General features: G+C 40.2%; 1 protein-coding gene across 1 annotated transcript in view; it reads left to right on the top strand.

Annotated features, from left to right (window-relative positions):
• The window catches only part of LOC135702055 (sodium-coupled monocarboxylate transporter 2), a 171028-nt gene that overhangs the window by 78419 nt on the left and 66415 nt on the right, over positions 1-26194 (top strand). The window contains exon 9 of the mRNA XM_065223045.1: positions 16307-16429. Coding sequence (XP_065079117.1) covers positions 16307-16429 — 123 coding nt within the window. The remainder of the gene's footprint in view (positions 1-16306; positions 16430-26194) is intronic.

Below are 26194 nucleotides of genomic sequence, written 5' to 3'. Positions count from 1 at the left end.
CGATTCGTGTAATCCAACTATCGTGATAAGGACACCAAACGATTGCTCCAAATTCCAGAATTGACCGTACTAGAGCACAGTACAATGACCTCAAACAGAAAACATCACGAAATCCACTAGCAATTTTCATAATGAATCCAAGCTGCTTGTTTGCTCTAGAGATGATGTCATCATAGTGGAACCGGAAAGTGAGTTCTTGATCGAGACTAACTCCCAAGTCTCGAATACGTTGTACCCGCGCTAGAGGTTGCCCGGATAACGAGTTTGGATATACGATTGGCTTGAACTTTCTGCTGAACGTGATTACCTGACATTTCTCGATGCTGAGAGTCATACAGTTCCTTGTGCACCAGTTTTCGAAGGAATTCAAGATATTCTGCAGTTCGAGACAGTCTTCAAAGCTGTTTACAATGACGTAGACTTTAGCATCATCAGCATAGAAAAGTCGCACTCCCGGTGGCAGAATCAGTGACACATCGTTGATAAACAAGGAGAACAACAGTGGTCCCAGGTTGCTCCCTTGTGGTACGCCAGATTGATTAACGAACATCTCCGATTGACTTGAACCGATTTTTACACACAAGGATCTGTTGGTTAGTTACGACCTGAACCAATCCACTGAAGCAGACGTTACACCAATCTTCTCCAGCTTCTTCAGAAGGAGGTTATGATCAACCCGATCGAAAGCAGCCTTCAGGTCCATGTATACAGCGTCCACCTGCTTCCCAGAATCGACTGCTTGAATGCACAGAGAGGTAAATTCAGCAAGGTTTGTAGCAACCGACCTTTTTGGATAGAATCCATGCTGATCAACCGAAATGTAATGTTTAGAGCGGGCAAAAAGAACGTCGTTCACGATGATTTCAAATACCTTTGAACATGCTTACAAGGAGGTTATGCCACGGTAATTGCTGACATCTCGTTTATCCCCCTTTTTGAAAACTGGAAACAAGAATGATGATTTCCAATTCGAGGGAAACACTCCTTGTTGAAACGAAAGGTTGAAAAGTTTCATCAAAGGTTGACATAGCGCAGAAGTACATCTTTTCAGCATCGCTGAAGGAATTCCGTCTGGTCCAACAGATAGCGAGAATTTCAGTTTACTTATTGCCCTCGCAACCTCATTTTCATCGATGTAGAAATTGTTGAAGTCCAAGACGTCCTGTGGAGTATCTCGAACTGCCTCTTCAACTTGAGCAGGTTGCGCAGCGAAATTATTGAAGGACACTTTGAATTGGGATGCAAAGAGTTCACATTTTTCAGCAGTTGAGTCAGCAGAGAGATTTCCTAGATACATTGACGAAGGAAGACCCTCTTCGTTACGTTTAGATTTGACAAACGACCAAAATTGCTTCGGGTTGGTACGTAGGTTGCGCTGCATCCGAATTATGTACCGAGCGTACAAGAAACGGTTGTGGTTCCTGTATGCTCGGCTTGCACGATTGAACTGTAGTTTTAAGTGCAACGAACGACTGCTGCAATATTTTCGAAGGGCCGAAGAACGGTGGCGTTTAAGCATTCGCAAGCGATTGGTTGACCAGGGTGGTTTCTGTGCAGCTCCAGCAAGAGGTACATGTTCAGCGATAATACTGCTTACAGCGTTCGAGAACTCGTTGAACCTTTATCTGCCTTAAAAACCCTTGCATACCAATTTTCACGCCGATTGGTTCAGTAGTTTCCGAGTCTATAAGGACAAATATACAGACAGACAGGACAGACAGGACAGACAGGACAGACAGGACAGACAGGACAGACAGGACAGACAGACATTTTTATACGATAGATGAGGAGATGAAAGTATAGAGTTGATAGTTCCGTTAGAGTACGACAGTGTGAAATTGTACATATAGAGAGCAGAAAGCGAGTTAGGGCAACTTTTATGAAGGTACAAATCGATTTGATCATCTCTCTTTACCAAACTCCCACCTCCCATCAAACTTGCCACCCCTGGCAAAAAGAGATGATCACCGACTCGCTCATGTACCGACGATGTGTTTGAAACAGTTTTATCGATTTTTACAGCACTCATGTATACAATTTCACACTGTCGTACTCTAACGGAACTATCAACTCTATACTTTCATCTCCTCATCTATCGTATAAAAGTTTCCACTCTAGTCTAGCGAATATCTCTATTAAACTAACTGGATTCATGATGCAATCTACAGCAGAGTTGTTACTCATTAACTGAACTACATGTTTTGAATATCTGATTCAAATCGAGAATAAGGAAACTTTTTTATGATCGATAGAGTATAGGAGAGTCATTTTATCGAAATTCCCCATACAAAATTACAACTAAAAGTGCCAGCTCATGTTAGAACCAAATGAGCTAAAACTATAAGATAATGATTTTCTCACCTAATGGCACAAATCTAAAGGCCAACCCGTGGAAAAATAGAACTTTAATTTTTGTGGGCCAGTCTACTGGATTATGGATTGAATTTCACATAGGTACCATGCTAACTTTAATTAACTTTTCTTGGAAAACATAATTGTTGAGCTTGCTTTCAACTCACTGATGATTACATGAACTTTGAAATTCTTATGAAAAATAGCATTTTGTTTGACGAACATTCATGGTTGCCATTAGCAGAAACAACACAGCAAAACAATATTTCTACAGCAGCGAGAACACAATACCCAAGAACGCACCAAAATACGAATGTAATGACCCAACAATCGGAAATGCTACAAACATGAATAGTTAAGTTACATCAATGTGCTCAATTCCAGATAATTTCAATACATTCACTAGTGGTAGTGAATTCGACAGTTTTTGGCTGTTACCGGCCTATCAAATTTTAAAATTCCCAGTTTGAATGGTGTTAAATTTACAGGGAACATTAATAACGGAAAATTTTAATGAAACTTTAGAGAAATTTTATATCCGCACCACGCGTTCCATCACTGAAAATGACTGATAAAAAGCTTTCCAATGGGTCTGAAAAATCAGTTAACTTGTGAAGCGAAACCAACCAATGCCGGTGTTGCCGATCGGCGACCAATATGTGGCATGAGAGTATGGAAGCTGGTCCGTTCTGCTCTGTGTTCCATGCAATAACCCCCCTCACGGTGGGCGAAGAGCATCGACCGATAAAAAAAAAAGCCAATTTTACAATGCCGGTTTCGATGGAGAATTCCAGAGATAACTCGCTGACGTAGTAACCGTTCGCTGGCTATACAATGAACGCTGCTGGGTGAGACCCAGTGAGATGAACCAATTACGCGCAACGTTGAAAATGACAATGAATCGGTTTTCCACGGAACGAGAGGATAACGTTGGAAGCTGTGGAATCCAGTTATTTCTTTATTGGTTTTAGTTCCGGTAATTGATGAGGTGTAATAGAAGCGCGTCGCTGATTGTGGAACCACAATCGCAACCACCAATGTGAAATAGAGTCATCCACGTGCACGTGGCCAGTCACGGTAGTTACAAATCAACGAACCACGTCGGATGTCGTCGTCATCGTCGTCGTTGTGATCTGCGATGATGATGATGCGGTATTGGCAATCGTGACGACACGTACCGGGCCAAAATCGGTAAGTAAAAGTCGATCAAGGTGAAATATGGGTTTGGAGAGGATGTGATTGAATTCGATTCGGTTTCAATGGATTTGGAAACAGTCAGTTTCGTTTGAAAGCAATTAGTTCGGTTAATGGAAGCAATCAATTAACAGTTTGAATAACTAGAGGTGATTCCTGGTAGAAAAAAAGCAATTTATCACGTTGCACTGGTTGCCTTAACGGAAAGTAATTTTCCTCCATTGATGGTATGAAAGGCTTTCAATTCATGTGTCAATCCTTTTTATAATTATGCTTATAAGATTGGAAAAGCTATTAGGGGACGTCGGGGACGACGAAAAATGAATGATGTGGAGTTCTTTGTTATAGTATATGTTGATGTTGTAAAACACATTTTTGCTTGATAACAGGTGAAATGTCAAAATGTACAACAGTCACTTGCATATTGTATAGCTGCGGCCGACATTTGTTTTTTTTTTTTGTGCTTGCGGAATTTTTTTTAGTGCTATTATATACTTTATCATGTTAAAGTAATGTTGCTATTAGGAAAACAGAAGTCTGTTCGAAATACTTACAGATAAAATAGAAAATTTTCTTTAAATTGTGAGCTATTACAGAAGCTGTCCATTTTTGGATAGGCTGACTTATACCTCAAAGTTGGAACTGAATGCAGTAAATAACAATATCTCGGCTATTAAAAAACTCTTGTAGATCTGTTATCAGAATGAATTTGGAATACGGGGACCCCGGGGGATCCACTGGTTGATCAAGTGGTCCAAGGTGGCCAAGGTTTCCGTTTCCGGTAATGTTCCTCAAAAATGATCAAGACACATGTTAACTTAGTATACCTATAAGCAGGGATGGTCTAAAAACTCAGAGTGTTGCAAAAAACACTGGTGCTACTCTAAAATAAGGGAGCGCATCCCTTATATTTGGAAGGAGAAAGAGACTAAGGAGAGCGAGATTTCATATTTAGGAGAGAGTAGTTGGACAGCTCAGGTGCTACTTGCGTATAGCACAATCGAGTAGTGCACGGTGTTATGACGGGAGTAGCACTTTTCAATCGGGATTAGAGATTTACAAGAATGGCTGCATATTTTAGGCTGGGTGCAGAATATTTTTACACTCATATAATATATGTTGCAGTGACTGCATGGTAGAAAAATGCAAATTTTGATGCTTTTCCTAAAGAGATGTTTTTAAGATCAATGTGTAATTTTCTTCACAAGGGGGTTAGCTCTGGTCGACATTCCGGCGAAAAATCTAAGCAAACCCCAATCCTGTGTTGACCTGACATTGACCCGACATAAACCCCAAATTAACCCGATAACAACACGAAATTGGGTCGACATCGATCTCAAATTAGTCTTACATTGATCCTATCGGGTCGACTTGTCTGTTTGGGACCATTTTGCTGGTTCCGGTTTTCTTCCACACTCCACTGTCGTATATCAAATGATAGTGGGTGACTCAATTGACAGTGACAATGAGCTTCGAATGAGAAAGGGGCTCTTCAAATGATGGGCACGAGAGAATTTTTTTCACAGTATCGATTTAATAGTTGTATTGGTTCATCTTCAATCGAATGATATGAAAATTAACAGCTCACTGATGCTAGCTATCCTACAACGCTACAGTTATAGAGAAAGTACACTGACGGAGAAACAAAGAGAGAGAGAGAGAGAGAAAGAGACTGAACACCGTTGGAACGGCAGCTCCCCAACACAATAAGAATGAAATCAGTGCCAACATTTCAAAGGGGCGTAATTGCATTTGTAAACAATGACTTTCGTCTTCGATTTCTCGCGAATGAAAGCTCACTCATGAAAATGAATGACACCAGCAGGTAGATGAATGTTTTCTGTCCCAGCTAGCATTGGTAATTTGGAGAGGTGGGCTTTTATTTGCGAGAAATCGACGGCTAAAGCCATTGTTTACAAAAGCAATTACGCCCCTTTGAAATGTTGGCACTGAAATGTGCTGCACGATTTAAAATGCTCTTTCACGTCTCTTTGGAAAAAGTGCAGTTCCGCAACGGCGTGTGTTTTACTCGCAAAAAATTGAGTAGCACCCGATCCCTGCCTATAAGCTATATCTTGATATTCTGACCATCTTGGAAGATGCTGGTTTTGGCAAACTTGTTCAAGTGATCAAAGCTTTTTGGATTTTTTTTTGTTGGGATTTGAACCACTGCGACCATTAAGCTGATCTTTTGTGGTATACCCCTGTTTAGTATCGCATCTGTTCAGGACGACGAGTTACCATTTTGGGTAACTGCCGTTGTTGCCTGATAATGCGGAGTACCCCAATCTGGTATGATTCTTAGAATAAATTCAATCACCATTTTGGGAATTTTTAACCAAATCTCAGAAGGACTTAGTATGCTTTTGTTGAAATATTGTCTTCTGCGCACGAATAGTGCCGAACATTCGCAGAGCAAATGTTGAGAGGTCTCAAACAAACCTACAGATATGTGTTTGACTTCGATTTATCTTTTTCAAATGATATCTAACGGGACAGTGTCCCGTAAGTAGCCCAAAAAGTGTGTTTAGTGATTTTTTTTAAATTAAATTTGGTATTTTTTCCGTAATTCCTTTGTTTGGAGTAATAAACAATTTGGATTGCCTTGAAGTATTCGCCCAATTTGAATATATCATATTGTCTTCCCATTTTTTCATTTCCATTTGTATTACATATTTAGATACCCCACAGAAAGGTTCTGGTCCTATAAATTGGACACTTGAGCCTTGTCTAGCGAGTAAATCGGCTTTTTCGTTTCCTTCGTTTCCGCAATGGCCTGGTACCCAGTACAGATAAACCTGGTTTTTGACTGCCAGTTGCTTCAGAAGTATGATGCATTCCCACACCAGTTTTGATTGGCATGTGAAAGATTGTAGTGCATTCAATGCTGCCTGGCTATCTGAAAATATGCAGATTCGAGTGTGTCGATAATTCCGTTTTCGACAAATATATGCACACTTTAAGATAGCGTAAATTTCTGCAAGAAAAACAGTTGTCCATCTTCCCATTGGTATTGGAACATTAAGTCCCGGGCCTGTGATCCCAGCTCCAGTGCTATCATTCATTTTGGAATCATCGGTGTAGAAAATTATTGATCCTGGTGGAATTATTGGCCCTCCTAATTCCCATATTTCGCGGTTTGCATTAACTGCTTTATACGGTATATCTAGGTTTAACCTTAAGCTAATTGAGACCTGTTAAGAGGGCTCGTTTGCAAATATTTTGATTTTATATACTCGTCTATTATCTTTTCCATGATTTTAAGCATGGTAGTTGTGAGACTTATAGGTCTGAACGATTTTGGATTTGTTTTGTCTCTTTTGCCTGCTTTAGGAATAAAGACAACACGAACGTGGGTCCATATTTTTGGTATATGACCAAGCACTAAACTAACTTTAAAAATATTAGTTAAGGAATCAAGTAGTACTTCTCCACCTTTCTGAAGAAATGCAGGAAAGATAACATCTTTTCTAGGAGATTTGAATGATTCGAAGGAGTTCACTGCCCACTCAACCTTAGTTCGTGTGAAGATGGTATTAAGTACGGCTGAATATACAGTCGTAGTCCCGGATGGCCTACAATTTTCTTCTGTGCCTACTACATTATCACTCGACACCAAATTTGATCCTGGGAAATGAGTTTTCATCCTTATTTCAAGGGTTTCTTTTGTATTAATAGTAAAATTACCATTTGTTTTCTTTAAATTTCCAAGACCATTTGAATGGTCCTTAGAAAGTACATTTTGTAGTTTGGCTACATCTGGATTTTTCTCAATGTTTTCACAGTGAGACCTCCAGGTTCTTCTGCGTGATTTCCTTAATTCTTTATTGTATGCTGTAAGGGCCTTTTTATATTGGTCCCACTGTCCAGAAACTTTTGCTCGATTGAACAGTTTCCGAGTTGTTTTCCTTAGCTTATTCAAAGTTCTATTCCACCAAGGAACATCTCTGTATGAGAGTTCTTCCTTGACTGGACAGCTCGCTTCAAACGCATGTATGATTTTTCCAATGATATTTTCTGCTGCTTTGTCCAGTTGTCTGATTGATTCTATTTTATTGTCCAATTTTATATCTACAGATCGCATTTTCAACTCGTAGCTTTCCCAGTTGGTAATCCTAGGATTTCTGTAGGCTACTTTGATTAATTCACCAGCATTGTACTCAAACACTACATGTTTGTGGTTAGATAAAGATTCTTCATCGGAGACATGCCAGTTTCTAATATTTCAGTGCCAACATTTCAAAGGGGCGTAATTGCATTTGTAAACAATGGCTTTAGACGTCGATTTCTCGCAAATGAAAACCCACCCCTCCAAATTACAAATGCTAGCTGATACAGGAAACATTCTTCTGCGTGCTGGTGTCATTCATTTTCATGAGTGAGCTTTCATTCGCGAGAAATCGACGACTAAAGCCATTGTTTACAAATGCAATTACGCCCCTTTGAAATGTTGGCACTGATTTGTCGAAAGCATAGGACTACAAATTGTCAAGTCCAATACTTCTTGTTTTCTTTTTGTTATAAATGTAGGTTGATCTCCTTTGTTACATACATCGATGTTATTCGAAGATATGTATTCAAAGAGGTCTTCACCTCTTTTATTAGTATCTGTGCTTCCCCAAGCTATGTGATGGGAATTTGCATCACATCCAATGATGAAGTGTTTGTTTTTAATTTTGCAGAAGTTAATGAAGGCTGCTAATTTGGGTGGAGGAACTGTATCCACATCTCCAGGAAAGTAAGCCGAAGCTATGTAGGCTACAGTTGTCCCCCGGGTTGTGGGAATTTACATTCAAAGTGCAACTAAATCTTTGGTAATATATTGTGTTATAGGCACGAATTTGATCCCCCCCTTTTATTAAAATTGCTGTCCGAGGTTTTGGATTGCTTTCATAATAAATTAGCTTACCTGCCTGTGTGCCTATTCCAAGAACTCGGTGTTTATGAGCCCAGGGCTCTTGTATTAGCACCACGGTTATATTTTCCTTCGCGAATCTTCGACAAAGGACTCCGGTTGCCCCTTTGGCATGGTGAAGATTTATTTGGATTAATTTTAAGTTAGTACTCATTTTTTTTTGGATGGTAGACAAATTAGTTTAAAATTTCCTCATTACGTAGCGCAAGTATGAATGTGAACTTGCAGTAAATCTCTTTTTTTACTTGGGAGAAGCTTAACCATCTAGAAAGTTGCCGTCTTCGGAAAGGTATGTCAGATGACTAAGGCTTCCTGATGATAGACATGCATGCTTAGAATAAAAAAAAATGCGAACTAATATGTCTCCCATTCAGAAGGTTTTGATCAAAGATAAACAGAGAAATTGACTTGCACATTAGCGCCACATAGTGAGAAAATTGTGAACTATTGTTCTCTAACCAATTGGCCTTGACACACTGTAGCTCTACATTTTATCCTACAACTTCATAAAAACTATTAATAAATTATTTTTCATTAAATGAGATTTTAGATATTAATATTTTTTCGTCGCTTGTTATTTATTATTTGTGATCCCTCGACCTATTTGAGTGATGTCGGACATAAAATAAAATTATTATTTGCATATGGGTTATTCTAGCTCAAGTGGGTACAGAATTTCAAAAAGTTGTGGTCGATGGCACCGATTTGAGCCAAACTTGGCTAAAACACTTGTTTTGGCATTATAAACAAACGCCTTTTTTGATTTTGCAGGGCAAATGATTACCAGATGAGTGTGTTGGAGTATTAAGCTTAAAACTCCAACTCACTCATCTGGTCATATCTTAAAAACTATTTGTCATCAAGTAGAAGAGTTTTCCAAAGTGTGGTGAAATGTTGAGCCCATATTAAGAAATAAAAAATCGCACCCATGGTGAAAGTAGGCCATTTTTTGACAATTTGGATACCTGCCGGTAATCAGCCTGTTTACTGTAGTTAGTACAACAAAAACGAACTGTGGGTACACCTATAAGAATTTACATTAAAAACTTTCAAATTGACTTTCTAAGATCACGAATAGCTTATTTGGTTGTGGAGTAATCTCTTCTGAAAGATGATTTAAAAAAAAATCTCGTACATCCAGGGTTGTAGCCGAGAAGGATCTAGGCACTTCAGAGCAAAATCAAAAAAGGCGTTTGTTCAGAATGCCAAAATAAGCGTTTTGGCCAGGTTTGGCTCAAATCAGTGCCACCGACCACAGGTGGTGTACCCACTTGAGCTGGAATGACCCATATGCCTTATTTAGACGATTTTTAGTTTGTGATTAAACATCATAAAATGGAAAGGAATTCGTCTTAAAATCAATGTATTAGGGAATGTACTCTAAAAATTCACTTAGTTTATCGCGGAAGTTTTATATAGTATTGGATTAATTATACTTTCAGCTTAGGGTGGCCATCGTACCCCACCGTACCCTATGTTTGAGCCATCGGTAGACTTTGTCAAGCTTCAAGCTGCACCGCTGATAAAACGTTATGTTCGTAGGCGCATGCAAAGGTACATATCAAATACTCGTTGGAAAATGAGAAGCTAATACAGGATGACGGACGGAAGCGTTGGTAGAACTGATATGGCCGTGGCGCACATAAAAGGAATCGCATTAACATACTAATAAAATTTTCCCCATTCATTCGAACACATTGCCGCAACCCTTCAGTGCAGCATTGACACCCACGTTGTCGTCGACTTCGCCTTCAGCTTCCACTTGGTGCCTATCTAGCTTTTATCGGTTGCTTGACGCAAATTGGAAGGAATCTTTGGAGGCGGGGTGCGATTCTGACTATGAGATGCTTTGAAGAGGTGGTAATCCGCAGCGAACAGGGGATGTGTGCGTTGTGGGAGATACATTCGTGGGAGCTGTTATTGTCTCCGGAAAATCTTTGTCGTTGTTCGAAAACTTGGAATTAATTTGAAAACTGCTTTTTTTTTAGCAACATACGTGTGAAGCTAATTCTAAATTAAGCATAGTTTCACTCATTTAGGCAAACAAACAGAATTATTTATGCGCTTAGTAATCGGTATACGGCAGTTGAATCTTACTCGTATTTGAGTTCCGTTCACTCAAATTCGCAAAAATGTAGGTCGTTCATAGACTGAGTAAAATTACCCTTGATCTACCAGGAAAAACTTTTCTGATGATGATGACGATGATGATGATGATGATGACAATGACGATGATGATGATGATGATGATAATGGTATGCCACCCCTTATAGCACGGAAACTAAGTTTGATAGCAGTGGACTCTCCCTTTTTTGGACTTGATCAAGCTTAATACCCTCTGATTGTTCTCAGCATGCCACTGTATGAAGGGCCAAACAAGGATTGGGTAGATCGATAAGCAAAGTCACCCTTGTGCATCCACGGGACAATAAAGAATCTCCTTCCAGCAACATGATCGGACAATTGATCAAAAAACAGAAAGAATCCCTAATGAGAGATGAGCACGCCCTCTATCCCCGAAATGTTATCAATAGAGAGTTGAAAATTTCACTCTTCCCATCCAAATCGCTTCAATTGGGTTTTCTGATTGTCTGATTCTCCCAGTTCCCAGCATTTTTTAATGTGTAGTAAATTATGAATTATTATTGTTATGTAAGCATAGCATTGTTGTTAGAAATGGTAGGGGAATTTACGTATTCTCGGCAACCTAAGCAGCAACCGTCTTTCTATAGCCTTTTTCTCTAAGGAACGCACACATATGCGGTATTGGTTTATTTACAATCTTTTGCTGCCAGCTGCTCTAACAATTTCAGTCAAAAGAATTATCAAAAACTGTTTTGAAACGCTTTTACAATGCTCCAATCTTCTCTAGTAAGAGCGACTATTGTGGGCAACCTCTTTTAATTCAGCAACCTTTCTATTTGAGCTGCGTGTTAAACAGCTGTGTTTTCATCGGCAACTCGAAATCAGCAGCATTTTGTAGTGCGTGTGTTTCATTTCAAGAAAACCCTGCTAGATTGCTTTTATCAGTGGTAAACATATAATCAAATTGAAGTTGAAAGCCTAATGAATAGTTTTAATGCCTTCAGTGAAGTATTTTCTTAATAAAATCCAGTGAAATAACCGTTTCAATTTGGGTTGCCGAAAATAGTCTGTCATGCCGAAGCCGTCATTTCCCCTATTGAAATAATATTATTTTTTAATTGTTATTTTTTTTAAACTTTATAAGAGAGATTTTTAGCCGTTTTCTAGTTCATCTCTATAAAATAGGAGGCACCTGCAAATTTTGTTACAGAGATGGCTTACAATTCACATGTACTCAAAAAACAATCTGGTACATCAAAGTTATGTAGGGTTTAGAAAGAGATCGGAGCTCCACCGTAATCCCGGGTAATCCCCCGTCCGGCAGAGATGTACCGTAAGCCAAAAGAATGTTTTTGTATAGCTCAGCGTCCTTGAGGAAATAAATAACTGTCGCTAAAGTGGAAGGTACGTCGTCCAGTATGTCCCTAATGCTGTTGGGAAGTGCGTACTGCTCCCATAGTTGTTGGTATTGCGGACACAGTCATAGGATGTGTTCCACCGATGCAGTGGTTCCGCAAACGTAGCACATTCTGTGGAACTGCGTCTCACCAAAACTATGTGAGATCCTTGTATGGCCTGTCTTAAGACGAGTAACCACCTTCTGGTCCCGTAGTTTTGACATATCCGTCCACTTGCTCGTCGTTCCTTTGATTCTTCGGTTGAAGAGGGATTGGGATTGGCACCACTCTGCTTCCCAGGCTTCCCACATTTTGCTGACTATCCATCGCTTTATTTTTGCCAGGCTGTCGGCTTCGCTGTTTCCTGGGATACCGCAGTGCCCAGGGATCCAGGAAAACACCGTGTTCGGAGGTGTGGCCTCAACAATACCCTGTATCCAGGGGTGAGTTATGGTCTCCGGTGTAAGGGCTTGTATAACGCTGTACACATCCGATAGCACCAGTATGGGCCGGTCCGAGGGTGAGGAAAACCGAGCATTGTGGCGGTAGGCTGCTACTCATCGGTACTGAAATTCCTGCTACTCCAATTCCGACCCCGGCTCGGGACAGCGATCCGTCCGTGTATATGTGGGCATGGGTTGGGTAGTTCGAGCCTAGCAGTTCGGCTACTGTTCTCTTCAGCGCTGCAGAGTTATCTCCAGCCTTGAACCTGCTCTTTATCCGACTCTCGATTTGTGGTGGAGGTATGCGCCAACTTTTCTCTCCGTAGCAGTGGACCTTGGCCCGCTCCGAATTGGAGTCATGCGGAGGAGTCTGTTCCCCTCATCGAGGAGAAAGATCCGGATTCCGGAGGTCATTGCGGTAAAGGCAGCGGCATTCGTTGCAATTGCTGCGGTTATACGATGGCCGAAGGACGGAATACCCGCTTCGATGCATGCGGAATCGGCGGGCGTTGACAGGAGAAGACCGGAGACAGTCCGAACGTAGGTGTTGAAAGTTGGTGCTAGTATCTGCACGAGCTTTTCGGTGGCGATGCACGTCATCTCAAGACCGTACAGTAGGCGACTATCGATGACGGCTATTGCAACCCGGAAACGAGTGTCGCGATTGTTAGACCGGTGAGGGCGAGCAATGGTGCGGATCCTACTGCGGCAGTCGTTCTTGATCGCCTTAAAGTGCTGCTCGAAGATGAGGGACCGGTCAACAAGTACCGCCAGAATACGGACCGTCTTCTTCAGTGGTATGGGCTGGCTTTGCACTTTAATAGGTGGCCCGCTGACACGGTGCCGGGATGGACACACGTGGCACCTGATGCTTTTGGTGGCCGAAAGCTGGAAACCTACCGCGCTGGCCCACCTGGCTACAGCGGAGACTGCTGCCTGTGCCTTGATCCTGTTACGTGCTGCTGTTGGGCCGGTAGTTACGATAAGTACATCGTCAGCATACACGAAAATGTAAACATTTTTCGGCAGTCCTCCGAAAACTCCGTTCATGGCCACAAGGAAGAGGGTAATGGCGATAACTGAACCTTGTGGGACGCCCGTCTCTTCTCTGAAAAGCTGGAACCTCGTGTTGCCAACTGCCACTCTGGAAGAACGATCGGTCAGGAAATGTTTGATGAAGTGGACGCAGCCCCCAGTTGCCAAGCTGTTCTAAGACGAGGGGCGTTCACGTCCTGTTGAAGGCCTTCGATATATCCAGCGAGATGATCTCGGTGTGGAGACCGCTATCGTTGGCACTCTTGTGAACCTCCCCTAATGTTGCATGCTGTCGATGGTCTAGCAGGTTTTCGGCTTCAAGGAAATGCTTTAGCCTCCTGTTGACCATTCGCTCCAGGACCTTGGCCATAAGGCTATTGGCCGGAACTTGCTAGCTTCAAGGGTTGTTTCATTGGCTTTTGAGATGGGAATGACTAAGCTCTCTTCCCACGACACTGGATACGAGTTGGTGAGCCAGAGCTTGTTGAAAAGCTCCAGCATCCGTAGCTGGCCTGGCGTTGGTAACCTCTTGAGTAGAGGGTACCCGATTTCGTCGGGACCCGCCGACTTTCCGTTGATGCAGCTTAGGGCATGCTGAAATTCCTGCCTGGAGAATGCCTGGTTGATGTCCGAGTTCCCAGCGTCAGAAGAAACACAGAACCTTGCAATGGATGACGTCGAAGGCTTAGCTTTCCGCTTGAATTCGTCTTCGTACTTCTCGATGGCTGCGAGATCGGCAAAGTACGAGCCGAGTTCGTCCGCTGCAATTGCTGGGTCAGAAACCGCTTCACCTTTAATCTGTACGTGGAGCGGTGTCATGCGCAGTTTCCCACTGAGGGCGTTGACTTGCCTCCATAAATCGGCAGAAGACTGTGACGAATTCCTTCCTTCCAGAAAGTCCATCCAGCTGGTTCGTTTGGCGACACGGATTTCTTGCCGGCATTGATTGTGCGACTCATGGTATTGACGGAGAGCGTCCTCGCGGGATGTCCGATAGGAAGGCGCTTTACACGGCGAAGTGCTTTACGTTACTCAATTTCTGCCAAAATGTCTGATTTACCCCGGTTTTGCCTGAATGAGTGAAATCTTACTCAATTTTGAGATAGTCTCAGTGGGCATGTAGTCAATTGAAAAGCATGCACTACTTTAACAAAAGGGTTTATGAAAACTGATGTAACTTGAAAATTTCAGGGAAAACTCGTTAGTCCACCCAACCTTTCTTTTGACTGTATATTTGTTAGATAAACATCTTTCAAGCTGTATTTTGTTTATTTCTCATTTATTCTGGGCTAAAACTCATAATGCTGAACAAAATTGGACTACAGTTACATTATTGCTGAGATCCAGAGACCACTTCCGGCCCGCAGACTGAACGTTGGGTAGCGCTGGTTTATAATGTACACATTTTAACTTTATAATGGTCTGAGAGGTGTCGATACTTAGACCATACGTTCATACAGACGTTGTATTGAAGCTTTAGAGCTAAAGTATCGTACCAAATGTATATTAGTATATTTGATGTATTCTTATCGATATGAAGAAAATAGGTGGTTATGCTGAAGTAGATTTCTCCCTTAATAAATGTTATGAAAATGGTATGGAATAATATACAGATTTTTAACGTAATCCCTTGTGCTGACTTTTTTAAAGCTGTTCGATTGTGAGTTATTTTTTTATTTTGAAATTCTTAAAAAAAAAAAAAGTAGGTCATTAGGTTATTCAAAAGAGTGTCGAAAAGTAGCATAATTTGATATAAGTATTTTTGTACTAAGTATCTACAACTAACTCTTCAGTTAAGGATATTGATTTCGACAAACATTGTTTGTTTGGGAATATAACCAAAACGCGACGTGAGACAAGACACAACACTTATCGTTTTACAACGTTAAAACAGATTAAGAATTACCTTTCTGTCGATCGGTTTCGGGTGTTATGCTGCCCATCTACAATGTCCAACTGATTACAATAAACCTACGTTGCTACGTAGACGTCCAAAAACTAAAAGATGTTACTCAATTCTCAGCTTTGTCAAGTTTAACAGGCATGATGTTATAGGAGGATCATCTTCTTTCATCATCGGCGCCTGTGAAATGGTTCCCATGCGTTCAAGTATGAAGGCTTTTTAGACGGGTTTGATGAGCTTTGCGCTTTTCCAATCTATTTGGTGATCGAAACCTGTTGCCACCATAGCTGATTCGTTTGATTTTTTAATGTCGACAGCATTTTTGTGTTCTTTTAGGCGAACTTTAACTTTGCGAACAATATTTGTATTTTTTTAATCCGTTCAGTTTTGTCAAGTAAAACTCTGTATATCACATATTTTAACAGTTTATCTTCTATCACCTCACCGCAAATGCCTTCCATCGTACTCTTGGCCACATTGTCGTATGGAATGCCACCCCCTGGTCCATTCGTTCCATCTGCTACAATGTTCCAAGAGGTGTTATGATAATTACGTTTGCGTTCGCGTTGGCATGGCGTTCAGTTCATTGAATGAAGAAGCTGTGAGCATGTGTTGGTACATGGTTAAGCTTCGTTTTTCCGAGACGAACATTCCACTTAAAGACACCATTCCCGGAGAGATGAAATTTGCTCATTTGGGTTAATCTTAAGAGTCCCTCCTCACATGCTGCACACCAAGATGGAGAACGAACCCGCATCGAGATAATGTGTTAAAATTTAAATGAGCTGTACCTGTCGTTTAATGTTGTTTTAAATTTTATGAACCCCTCTCCCCGTCTTGCGGTTCTTCTTCATCTTTGGACTCCAGGAGACTGTGCTCCGCGCTGGGGTTTTTAGTGGGACGCTGCTTCCATTCGAGTGGTACTTGTCTTTTACGATCGAATCTCAACTTTCCCTATGTTCGTTTCTTTTCATCGTTTCAGGACTGTTGCTGCCGCACTCAATTCGCTATCGGCCGTCACGTGCGAGGATATTCTGGTGACCGGGATCGGGATGAAGCTTTCGCCGGAACGGAGCGCCCTGTATGCCAAATGGATGTCCCTGGGGTGAGTAGACACATTTTGGGATGAAAGTAGGTGAAATTTCAATATTTGTTATGGCCCATAACAAGCATTACCTGTGTACGGTTGAGCGACTGCTTCCATTCCGGAATGCGTCCATTAAACATATGTTTATGAATATGCTATTTCCTAAACGATGTGTTTATTTGGAATTGAAGTCGAATGGAAAGACTGTAGTAAAATAGAAGCATTTCAAACAGAACGCTTTAAAGAGACAAAATCGAGCAAATCCATGCAAATACCTTGAAATGATAAATTCGTATTAAACTTGTTCGTACTCAGCTTTCTAGAACGTTATACATAGTCAAGAAATAGCGTGTGAGATTTGCTTCTTCGTTCCCTTTCTCGAAGATATTGGAAAATGCTAATATCGATATCTACCAAGGCACGCCATATTATGCCGCCGATGCGATGTGTAGGTAGTCGATGCCTTTCTCTTGTAACTGTCAGAGCAGGATCAGGAAATGATTGCTATCAGCCGCACTCCATCCTACACGCACCTTCCTTTCGCTGAGCTGTTCCAAGGCTTCGCGTGCATACCAGAAGCAGACTAGGTCATGTGTAAAACATTGCAAGATTCATCTTTCCGTTCTTATAACGCTAGGATTAAGGGCTCCAGGGTCTATTTCTACACGCTAGCTAGGAAGCGATGGAAACTATCCCGCTTCAATCAGGAAAAACGCTATTACCAGCATTTGCTGACGAGACACTCCCTTCTCATGGAGACGCACGGTAGTCTAGGCAATTCCGCCAAAGTCCATCTGAAATCCCGAGTTCTGCAAAATAAATGTGGAAGACAAAATGACAAGAAACAAGATTAGTACATGATTCCAAAATAAATCTTCGATTCGCATCCTCTGCGATACTTGGCATTGATATTAAATCTCACAAGCAACGTTAAGGTGGATTTGACATCATCTTATGTCGATTCTATACGTTAAGGATTTCTCTTCTCAGTCACTGCACCTCCATGCCAAAGGGAACGTGACAAAGTAGTCGTTCTCTTCAGTAGTGCCTTCTTGAGAAACGGATCCCCTCATGTTCCTCCTCGAGAAGAAAGAGACACACGAATCAAGGTACATCAGTCATGAACACCGTGATGATACACATACGACAATGTTATTTCGCCATATCACAACATATTTCGACAGCACGAAGACATTCCTCACTAGCAGAGGAAACAATTCGTCCTAGCTTAATTTTTAGTTCAATTCAGGAAGCTCGCAAACACCCCAGTCACTCACCCGTTGTCAATTTTCCGCGGATCATGCACACTAACTGGGAAGAACAGGGATAAAGAGCAAAGAGCTCCCCATCAGCCATCCATCTTTCGACACAAGCGCCTGAGCTCAGGTGAAGCGTTTCGGAATATTCCTTCTGCTGAAATAAGACACCTCTACGGATGATGATGTTGTTGATGGTGATGATGATGACTCTCCTCATTTTCATATACATCACAAATTAAACGCCTGAATGGGCATGAATAACATTTCCGGAGCATGCATGTGTGAGATGGAAGAAGGTAGTCGGCGAATGGATGGCTGTTAGTGTGCTCCTGCGCGCGAGCTCATTTCTTTTTCGTGGAGCATAAGCATTTTCTCTTTCTTTCGGGAAATAAATCAATCCAATGAGTGTGCATTGGGGTGGAAGTAAGCTTAGCAGCATCAGCGATGGATTAAGGCCAAATGCTGGAGATAAATGATATGGATGCGTTTCATATGTGAGAATTTTCCGAACAACACCTCGGTGTTTTCGGATTACTGAGCAAACAGGTGAGGGGGTTCTGGATATTTGATGGAAGTGGAATATTTTATGTTAATTTTAATGGAATTTTACTTTCTATCGTCATCATATGAATGCATCTGTCTCGAAGATGCAGTGACTTAGACAGGTGACAAATTGATGAAATTGATTTCTCTTGAATTTGTTACTTTGGGGGTACAACGTCTTACGAGATGTTTGAACTTTGGAGGCGAACCAGCCCAAGGCTGAAAGCCTCTTTAATAAAGTTAAATAATAATAATAATGTTTGAACTCAAATTGGCACAACGCAGATGTCGTATGACGAACAGTGAACAACTATAAAAATTTCGTTTATGGCCCATTCGGATAAGGTACTACCGGTTCAAGTTCATCAGCAGTATGACATCATAGACTATATGGAGTTTTCTATTCAATTGCATCCGCACTTATGCATTCAAATTTCAAAATGTATAAGTGGCCACTATTTATTTAAAATATATATATTGTATTATGTTCGATACAGCCCCGTAACGTGGGTAGATCACCTTTTCGTGGTAAGATCTTCCACTGATTCCTAGTCCTGACTACTTCAAACTAGGGGAACAGGATTTTATAGTGATATTGACAAGACTCGGCTTTGTTCACCGAGGATGATCTTGAAACAAGGAAGAAATGAGTTAGTTTGTCTTCATCTATGTCATTCCTAATCTTCTATTCGTTGTTCCCTAGTTTGAAGTGATTAAGACTAGTGTTCTGATGCATGGTGTTATTCCTTAATTTTGTTGCTAAGGAATCCAATTTTGACTGACAAAGGGGTGCGCCTTTGGAGGGTGTTTTCAACACTCCGAAGGGTATAAATTAGGGGCCTCCCTTAGCTAAGTCGGTAAAAACGCAGCTACTAAGCAAGACCATGCTGGAGGTGACTGGGTTCGATTCCCGGTTCGGTCTAGGCATTTTTCGGGTTGGAAAATTTCTCGACTCCCTGGGCATAGAGTATAATTGTACTTGCCATACAATTATACTAATGCAAAAATGGTAGCAGGCATCGAAAGCTCTCAATTAATAACTGTGGAAGTGCATCTAGAACACTAAGTTGAGAGCACGCAATAAGCTAATATGCCATAAGCAATAAGCTTGAAATGCGAAGAAAAAAAAAAAAAAAAAAAAGGGTATAAATAGCGGGACCTTTCAATTAGAGTCGGATCCTTGCGATAAATGCAAAAGTGGCCACTGTAAAAAAATCGAATACTTCATCATTTCTCAATAGTGATGGAGTTATACGACATGCACTAAACTAAGGACACGGGATATACTATAATTGATCAAATTACTGGTCGCAGTGGTGTTAGGTCCTGAACAGAGGAAAAAAAAGTTCGATGCAGAACCACGTTACTGACAAAGAAGATGATTGCATGAAGTACTTTGTTTCATTTATTTTTGAACCTCAGAGCAGCATCTTTCTTTTTTTGTACTCAGATATTTAAAGGTCAAAATGTTCTTGAATCATTTAAATGACCTAACAATATTTGAATGCCTTTAAAACGCTATAAAGCCTTCAAAGCTCTTAGTGACCTGAATCATAAATATAGCCTTACAAATGCACAAATCACTTGCAAAGCCAGAAATAATCATTAAACTTACCATACATACACTGATTAATCCACCTACCGGTGGCAAGTGCCATACTCGTATTAAATTATAAAATTTTATTTAAGGCAGATTTTGGTCAGTATCACAGGGGCCCCAGCACATGTCTGGGTGTATTAAATGTGTTCTAAAACTATGTAGTAATAGACATATGTTTTACACACTTAGATTATTTTGCAGGAGTTAGTACTTTTTACTGAGTTTTTAAATTGGTGAAAACGTCGATAAAAATTCATGTTATCCGTAAGGAATCAATTAAATTGACAAATTTTACCGAGCAGTACAGCAATTCAAAAATCCAGTAAAACTTTGTAGATACATATTATCCAAAAAGGCGTTGTATCGAAAAATCGTCATATGGAATGAACAGTTATTAAGTGTCTGTGGTCAGTGGTAGAAACGAATGAAATTGCATCAGAATCACATTCCAAAAGTTTGCATTTTTCATGAACGTTTTGAAAAAAGAAATAAAATGTTTAGCAATGACATTTGGATATATTTAGGTTTATTAATTGTTTTTTTTTTTAATTTTTACGTGATATAACTAAACATACTTTTTTGTATAATTTTCCTAGAGAAACATTTGTTATCTTATCTCTAAAACTTTGTCTCAGACATCATTTCGTTCAGAAGGTTCCATCTTGAGGATTTTACAAGATCCAAAAGGGTCCGATTTTAGCAAACATGTGAATCATTGTCCATCATAAGTCCAAACTGGAGAAAACTCAATGGAGTTCTATGAGAGCTATATCTAAAACAATATTTTTACTCCATAAGGCATTATAACTCATAAAAAAATAGGAAAGCTGACACTGCTTAATTTTTATTAAAGAAAAAATTATACTTTTAACCTTTTGTCCAAAGTTGACGAAATAAATAAATAAATTTAAGAAAACAAAACTGTATTCTAATATGTACTAGTCTACGTTGGTTGACGAAATAAATAAATAAATAAATACAAACAAAATGGATTCGGTTGCCCTTTAAATTGAGCTGGAAACAGAGTCGATTGGCATATGTCACTTGACTCGATAAAGTATTTTCCATGTGATATTATGTTTTTCGGTACACGAAAAAGGCAAACATGTTCTAATTTCTATTCACTATCGTAAAATGATGGAAAATGATGATCAACGCTGCGGATAACAGATTTTGATCCATCTACTAAACGTTGTGATGGTATTGGAACTGGAGATGGGCGATCCGCTCCCGAGCTGTTCTAAGGACCCGATTCACTAAAGTGAGCTGGTGACCCACGGTTCATTTTTTTTAGGAACCGCAGCTCATCAGCACACTGTCATCACAAATCTAAACCATTCAATTCGTCACTTATTGCGGAATTTTTCAAAAAAGCACGCATTGCTCCTTTGCGCATTGAATAGCCCCCACCTAAACCAAGATGCGCTCGTAATTCAACATGTACCTACGATTAGACGATCTTAAATTTCTACTGGTATTATCCAATGCATTAACGTACACGGCTCTTATTGCTGCTGTTATTCCTCCAGTATATGTGCTCTTATCTCTCCTCCCATAATTCTCTCCAGCTTATCAGCTCAGCTTCGGATCCAAATCATCGGCTCGAATGATTCACTGACAGTACAGCTCTCGGACCCGTCCAGCTCTGTGGATCTTTTTTCTCTCGATTCTTCATGATTCAGCTCCGGATCCAGATCTGAGTTGATGATCTGGAACTGAAGCCGAGAATAGTGGGAGCAATTGTGCTGGAGAATCAAGATAGATTCCGTCCTGAGCGATATTTCACGCGCGGGCGAGATTTGGCGAATTTACGAGAGGCAGAGAAGTACTAGTTGTCTCTCTCATTCCAACGCAAATTCTGCTCCGCTCTGCTAATGCACGCTCAGATCTGAATACACCATTAGACTTATGATATCAGTGAGCTGATGAACTGCGGTTCCTAAAAATGAACCACGGGTCATCAGCTGATTTTAGTGACTAGAGTCTATAGAACAGCTCGAGAGCCCATCTCTAGATCTGAGCTGATGATCGGGAGCTGAAACCGAGAATATCGAGAGCAAATCTGCTGAAGAATTTACATCAGAAATAAAATCTGTATGTAGACTGGATTGCATAGCTTGAGAAAAGGCCTAACATCGTGTAACACGATGTCGATCATATCATCGCGTGTGACATTTGTGTCAAAATTTCTATAATTTCAAGGTGAGCTAAAGAGCTGTCCGAAAGAATCGACTCCCTTTAATGAGCTGGACGGGTCTGATCCGCTCAGCCATCTGAGCTATTTTACCCACCTCTAATTGGAACCAGAATGACCACAACAACGAAGAAGACCACTGCACAATTCGTTACTCGTATGAAATTATGCAATACCGGTGTGCACCGAATACCAGACGGTATGTTAATACGGTTATATTTTTTTTTATTTAATACACATCTATTTTGAGTTAGTAAAAAAACTATGTATGCCGAAGCTGTAAAACAATGTATGCTGCGGTTTTGGAATCGAAGATGGGAGACTTAAATCCGGTCTTGAAACTGCGAATACACTTCTGAAACCATTTTATTTGGGTAGGGTTTTTGATCTAATTTCCGTCCTACTAAGCACAACGCGCACTTTACCTCTCTTTCCTGAACGAGTTTAAACTAAAAAAGGAATTTTTCTGTCAAAGATGACTTCTAAATTAATTCACCTTTCCAGACGTACCGTTGGATTGATAAAAAGCCACAAATTGTTGAGATATTGTTTAAAATCTAATGCTGCTTCTTGATTCTAAATTCGTTCTACGAGTTTCAATTTCGTCCTAACGCATTGAAACGCCATTAGATTTTCTTCGTCCTACGGATAAACGTAGAGAAAGGGGATTAGCAGGGAGCGCTTCTTTTGTTTTGAGAACAATGAGCGTAAATATTCATACAATGCGCTCTAACCGGGTTTATCTTGTAGCTAATGAACTAACGCATCGGAACAAACATATTATTGATTTGTGCACGGTGAAATCATTGATATTATTGATCTTTTCTAATCGATAGAACGGAAATGGGCGATTACGACGAAGTAGCGCTCTACCCTATCTATGGATCGACGAGTAAAACCTGAAAAACTGGTATCTCCCGCCATTTTGGAATCCAAGATGATTGACTTGAATTCAAGATAATTGATTTGAATTCAAGATGGCAGCCTCTGAATAGCGAATACGCGTTCCAGATGCAACATGAGTTACTACCAAGGAATCAAAAATATCTCCAAATGACAAAATGACAAGCGATCAATAACGATAAAGCTATGTCAGCATGTCGAAAGCACAATGATATAATCTTCTTCTTTCTTTTTCATGACAACGGCCTTTGTAATATAGCTCACTTGGGTCGGTAGTAGGAAACGACGAAATTATTGGCAAGCTGCTTCACGAAGTAAAACCGAAGGTGATAGGGTTTTTGATCTAATTTCCGTCCTACTAAGCACAACCCGCGCTTTATCTCTCTTTTCTGAACAAGTTTGAACGAAAAATGGAATATTTTTGTCAAAGATGATTTCTAAATTTATTCACCTTTCCATACGTACCGTTGGATTTGATAAAGAGTCACAAATTGTTCTCAAAACAAAAGAAGCGCTTCTAGCGTATCCCCTTTTCCTACGTTTTTCCGTAGGACGAAGGAAATCTAATGGCGTTTGAATGCGTTAGGACGGAATTGAAACTCGTAGAACGAATTTAGAATCAAGAAGCAGTATTAGATTTTAAACTATATCTCAATAATTTGTGACTCTTATCAAATCCAACAACGGCGCCGGTGGTGTAGTGGCAAGCGTGATTACCTCTCACCCCAGCAGGCCTGGGTACAATCCCAGTCGGCGCCACCGGGAGGTTCTGAGGCATAACATCTCTGATCACGCCTTCCTTCGGATGGGAAGTAAAGCCGTTGGTCCCCGGTTCATGAGTTGATGGGTCGATAGGTAGGGTCCTGGTGTGGGAGCTGTCTTTCTGGCACGTCGTTAGCATTGGTGCTCAGCACGGAAAACAAGATCGACAGAAAAAACAAACCAAAGGAAAAAAAAAAAAAAAAAAATCAAATCCAACGGTACGTATGGAAAGGTGAATAAATTTAAAAGTCATTTTTGACAGAGATATTCCATTTTTTGTTTAAACTCGTTCAGAATAGAGAGGTAAAGTGTGGGTTGTGCTTAGTAGGACGGAAATTAGATCAAAAACCCTAACGCGCTCTAACAGGGTTCACGTTGTAGCTAATGAACTAACGCATCGGCACAAAACTATTATTGATTTGTGCATGGTGAAATCATTGATATTATCGATCTTTTCTGATCGATAGAACGGAAATGGGCGATTACGACGAAGTAGTGCTCTACCCTACACCTGTGTTAAGGTTCTACAAAGGGTCATTATTTTGTTTCCTTCTTCTTTTTGAAATATTCTTCGATCATTATTTTCTAAATGTATTGGTAAAATTCATTGGAAGTGCGTGTCCCCACGCCAAAACTGCCCATTTTTCATAAATATCAACTGGTATGGTGAGGAAAACTTAACCATCTCTTTTCTTCCTTCATTTCAATACAACAGCAAATGTGATGTCACACTATCTAGTGGATAAGAATGTAGCAGACAAAACATAAGCACTGCCAGACTGCGCTGTATGCAAGTTTGTTTACACCCCTGAGCGGGAAAGTGTATAACAGGCTACGTGCACTGCTGCCATCAACCCTGTTAGTGTTGAATTCAATCTTCTGTGACTTTTTTAATTGGACCGGTAAAATGTTTAAAATGGTCATTTATGTTTTATTTAATCAGTTTTTGATATTTATCCACCATTAAATACATCCACTCATCTATGGTAATAAGGCAGACTTCGCAATTAATTGTTTTAATAAACTTAAATTCATTGCTAGAGGCAATACATCTGGCACCGCTGTTTCAATGATACTTTCACGATTGCTAGCAAAGCAGTAAAGTAGAAATGGTTTTCTTTGTGATGAATTTTGTTCACCAAGAGTTTTGTGAAGCAGTTGTTTTGAGTTTCGTGTATTCGATTGCGTTTAATTGTGCAATACTTCGAAGAACACAAGTAAGTAAATACAGTGAATGTGTTTTACCCAAGAAATTTTCGTGTTTTACCCACGAAATACATGTTTTAAATTTTCGTATTCATAATATATGAATGTATGTGTAAACTAATGATGATGATTTTATGATATTTAATAAAGAAGAAGAACACCAAATTACTTACCCTTTGTAGAACCTTAATGGGATTTTTTTTGTTATGTCTTTTCTCGATTGCGATCAAGCCATGTTCTCAACCTAGAAGCTTCATCAAAGGTGACACACAAGAAATAAGTGTTAGTTTGTTTACTAAAATGAACTATGCCCATTTTGTTATGGCAAGTTTTGCTATAAGCTATCTCGGTCCTCAACCATGTGCCTTCATTGCAAGCAATATATCATTATCCTGCTACCACTCCGATCAAGCTGTGTTGCAGTGAGAGTTTGTCGTGGAGTCGTAGTTAGCATTTTGTCTGTATCGTTGGCTGATTTATGTGTTTGAATTCGCTGGTTACTACGCAATGGGCTTGATTTGTGTTAGCCAACCCGCGGGAAACTTGACAAGTCCAGTTAATTTCCAGTGTACCCCGAAAATTTGGTGCTGGTGTATCTGTCAAACTCATAAATATCAGAAGTGTCATCGGAATAAGGCGAATGCGGAGATGTTGTACTGTTTAGAAAATATGTGATTGCCATCGAAACAAATGAGAATTGAGCGAGGATACTTTCAATGTTTTCGACGCTATTGCTATTGCCGTCGATGATGATTAAAGAAAGAATGGTTTTGCAACGAGTAAGAGCATCCTAATTATATGCAGCTAGTACTGCAAAATATACAATTTGAGGTAATAGCGGAGGTGCCTACTGTGTTCTTCTTCTGCTATACAATATACTATGATATGTTATAATTCACTGCGATTTTTTAAAATATTTACATGGAATTCCCACTTCTTAACTTCAATTCTCATTTTCTCAATGCCTTCTTTATAGTGAAAAAGTCAAACAGAAGACAGATGTTCTGTATTGCCTTAGGTTATACCTTTGCATGATCCTAGGACAGGATGTTGCACCTGGCCTCACAATAACTGAGTGGCCTAAAATTCCCATCCTGAAAAGATTCACGATCAGACCAGGAATCTCACCCACACACCAAACACTTTTTTAAATTACATAGGATGCATTGATGTATTATCAGACCTGAATACAATGATTTGTTTTGAATTCTATAAGTCCATTTGTCCATGAATGTGAAAAGTTCAATTGAAATTGATTTAATTTGCAATAAATAGCGAAATAAATTTACATGAACGTGTAAATTTCAGCTGTAATG

The sequence above is a fragment of the Ochlerotatus camptorhynchus genome, unplaced genomic scaffold (genome assembly GCF_037179485.1).
Source record: "Ochlerotatus camptorhynchus isolate MF236.1 unplaced genomic scaffold, CSIRO-AGI_Acam_v1.1 ptg000183l, whole genome shotgun sequence".
NCBI lineage: Eukaryota > Metazoa > Arthropoda > Insecta > Diptera > Culicidae > Ochlerotatus > Ochlerotatus camptorhynchus.
Note: the sequence above shows the minus strand (reverse complement) of the source record. Positions and strands in the feature narration are given on the sequence as shown.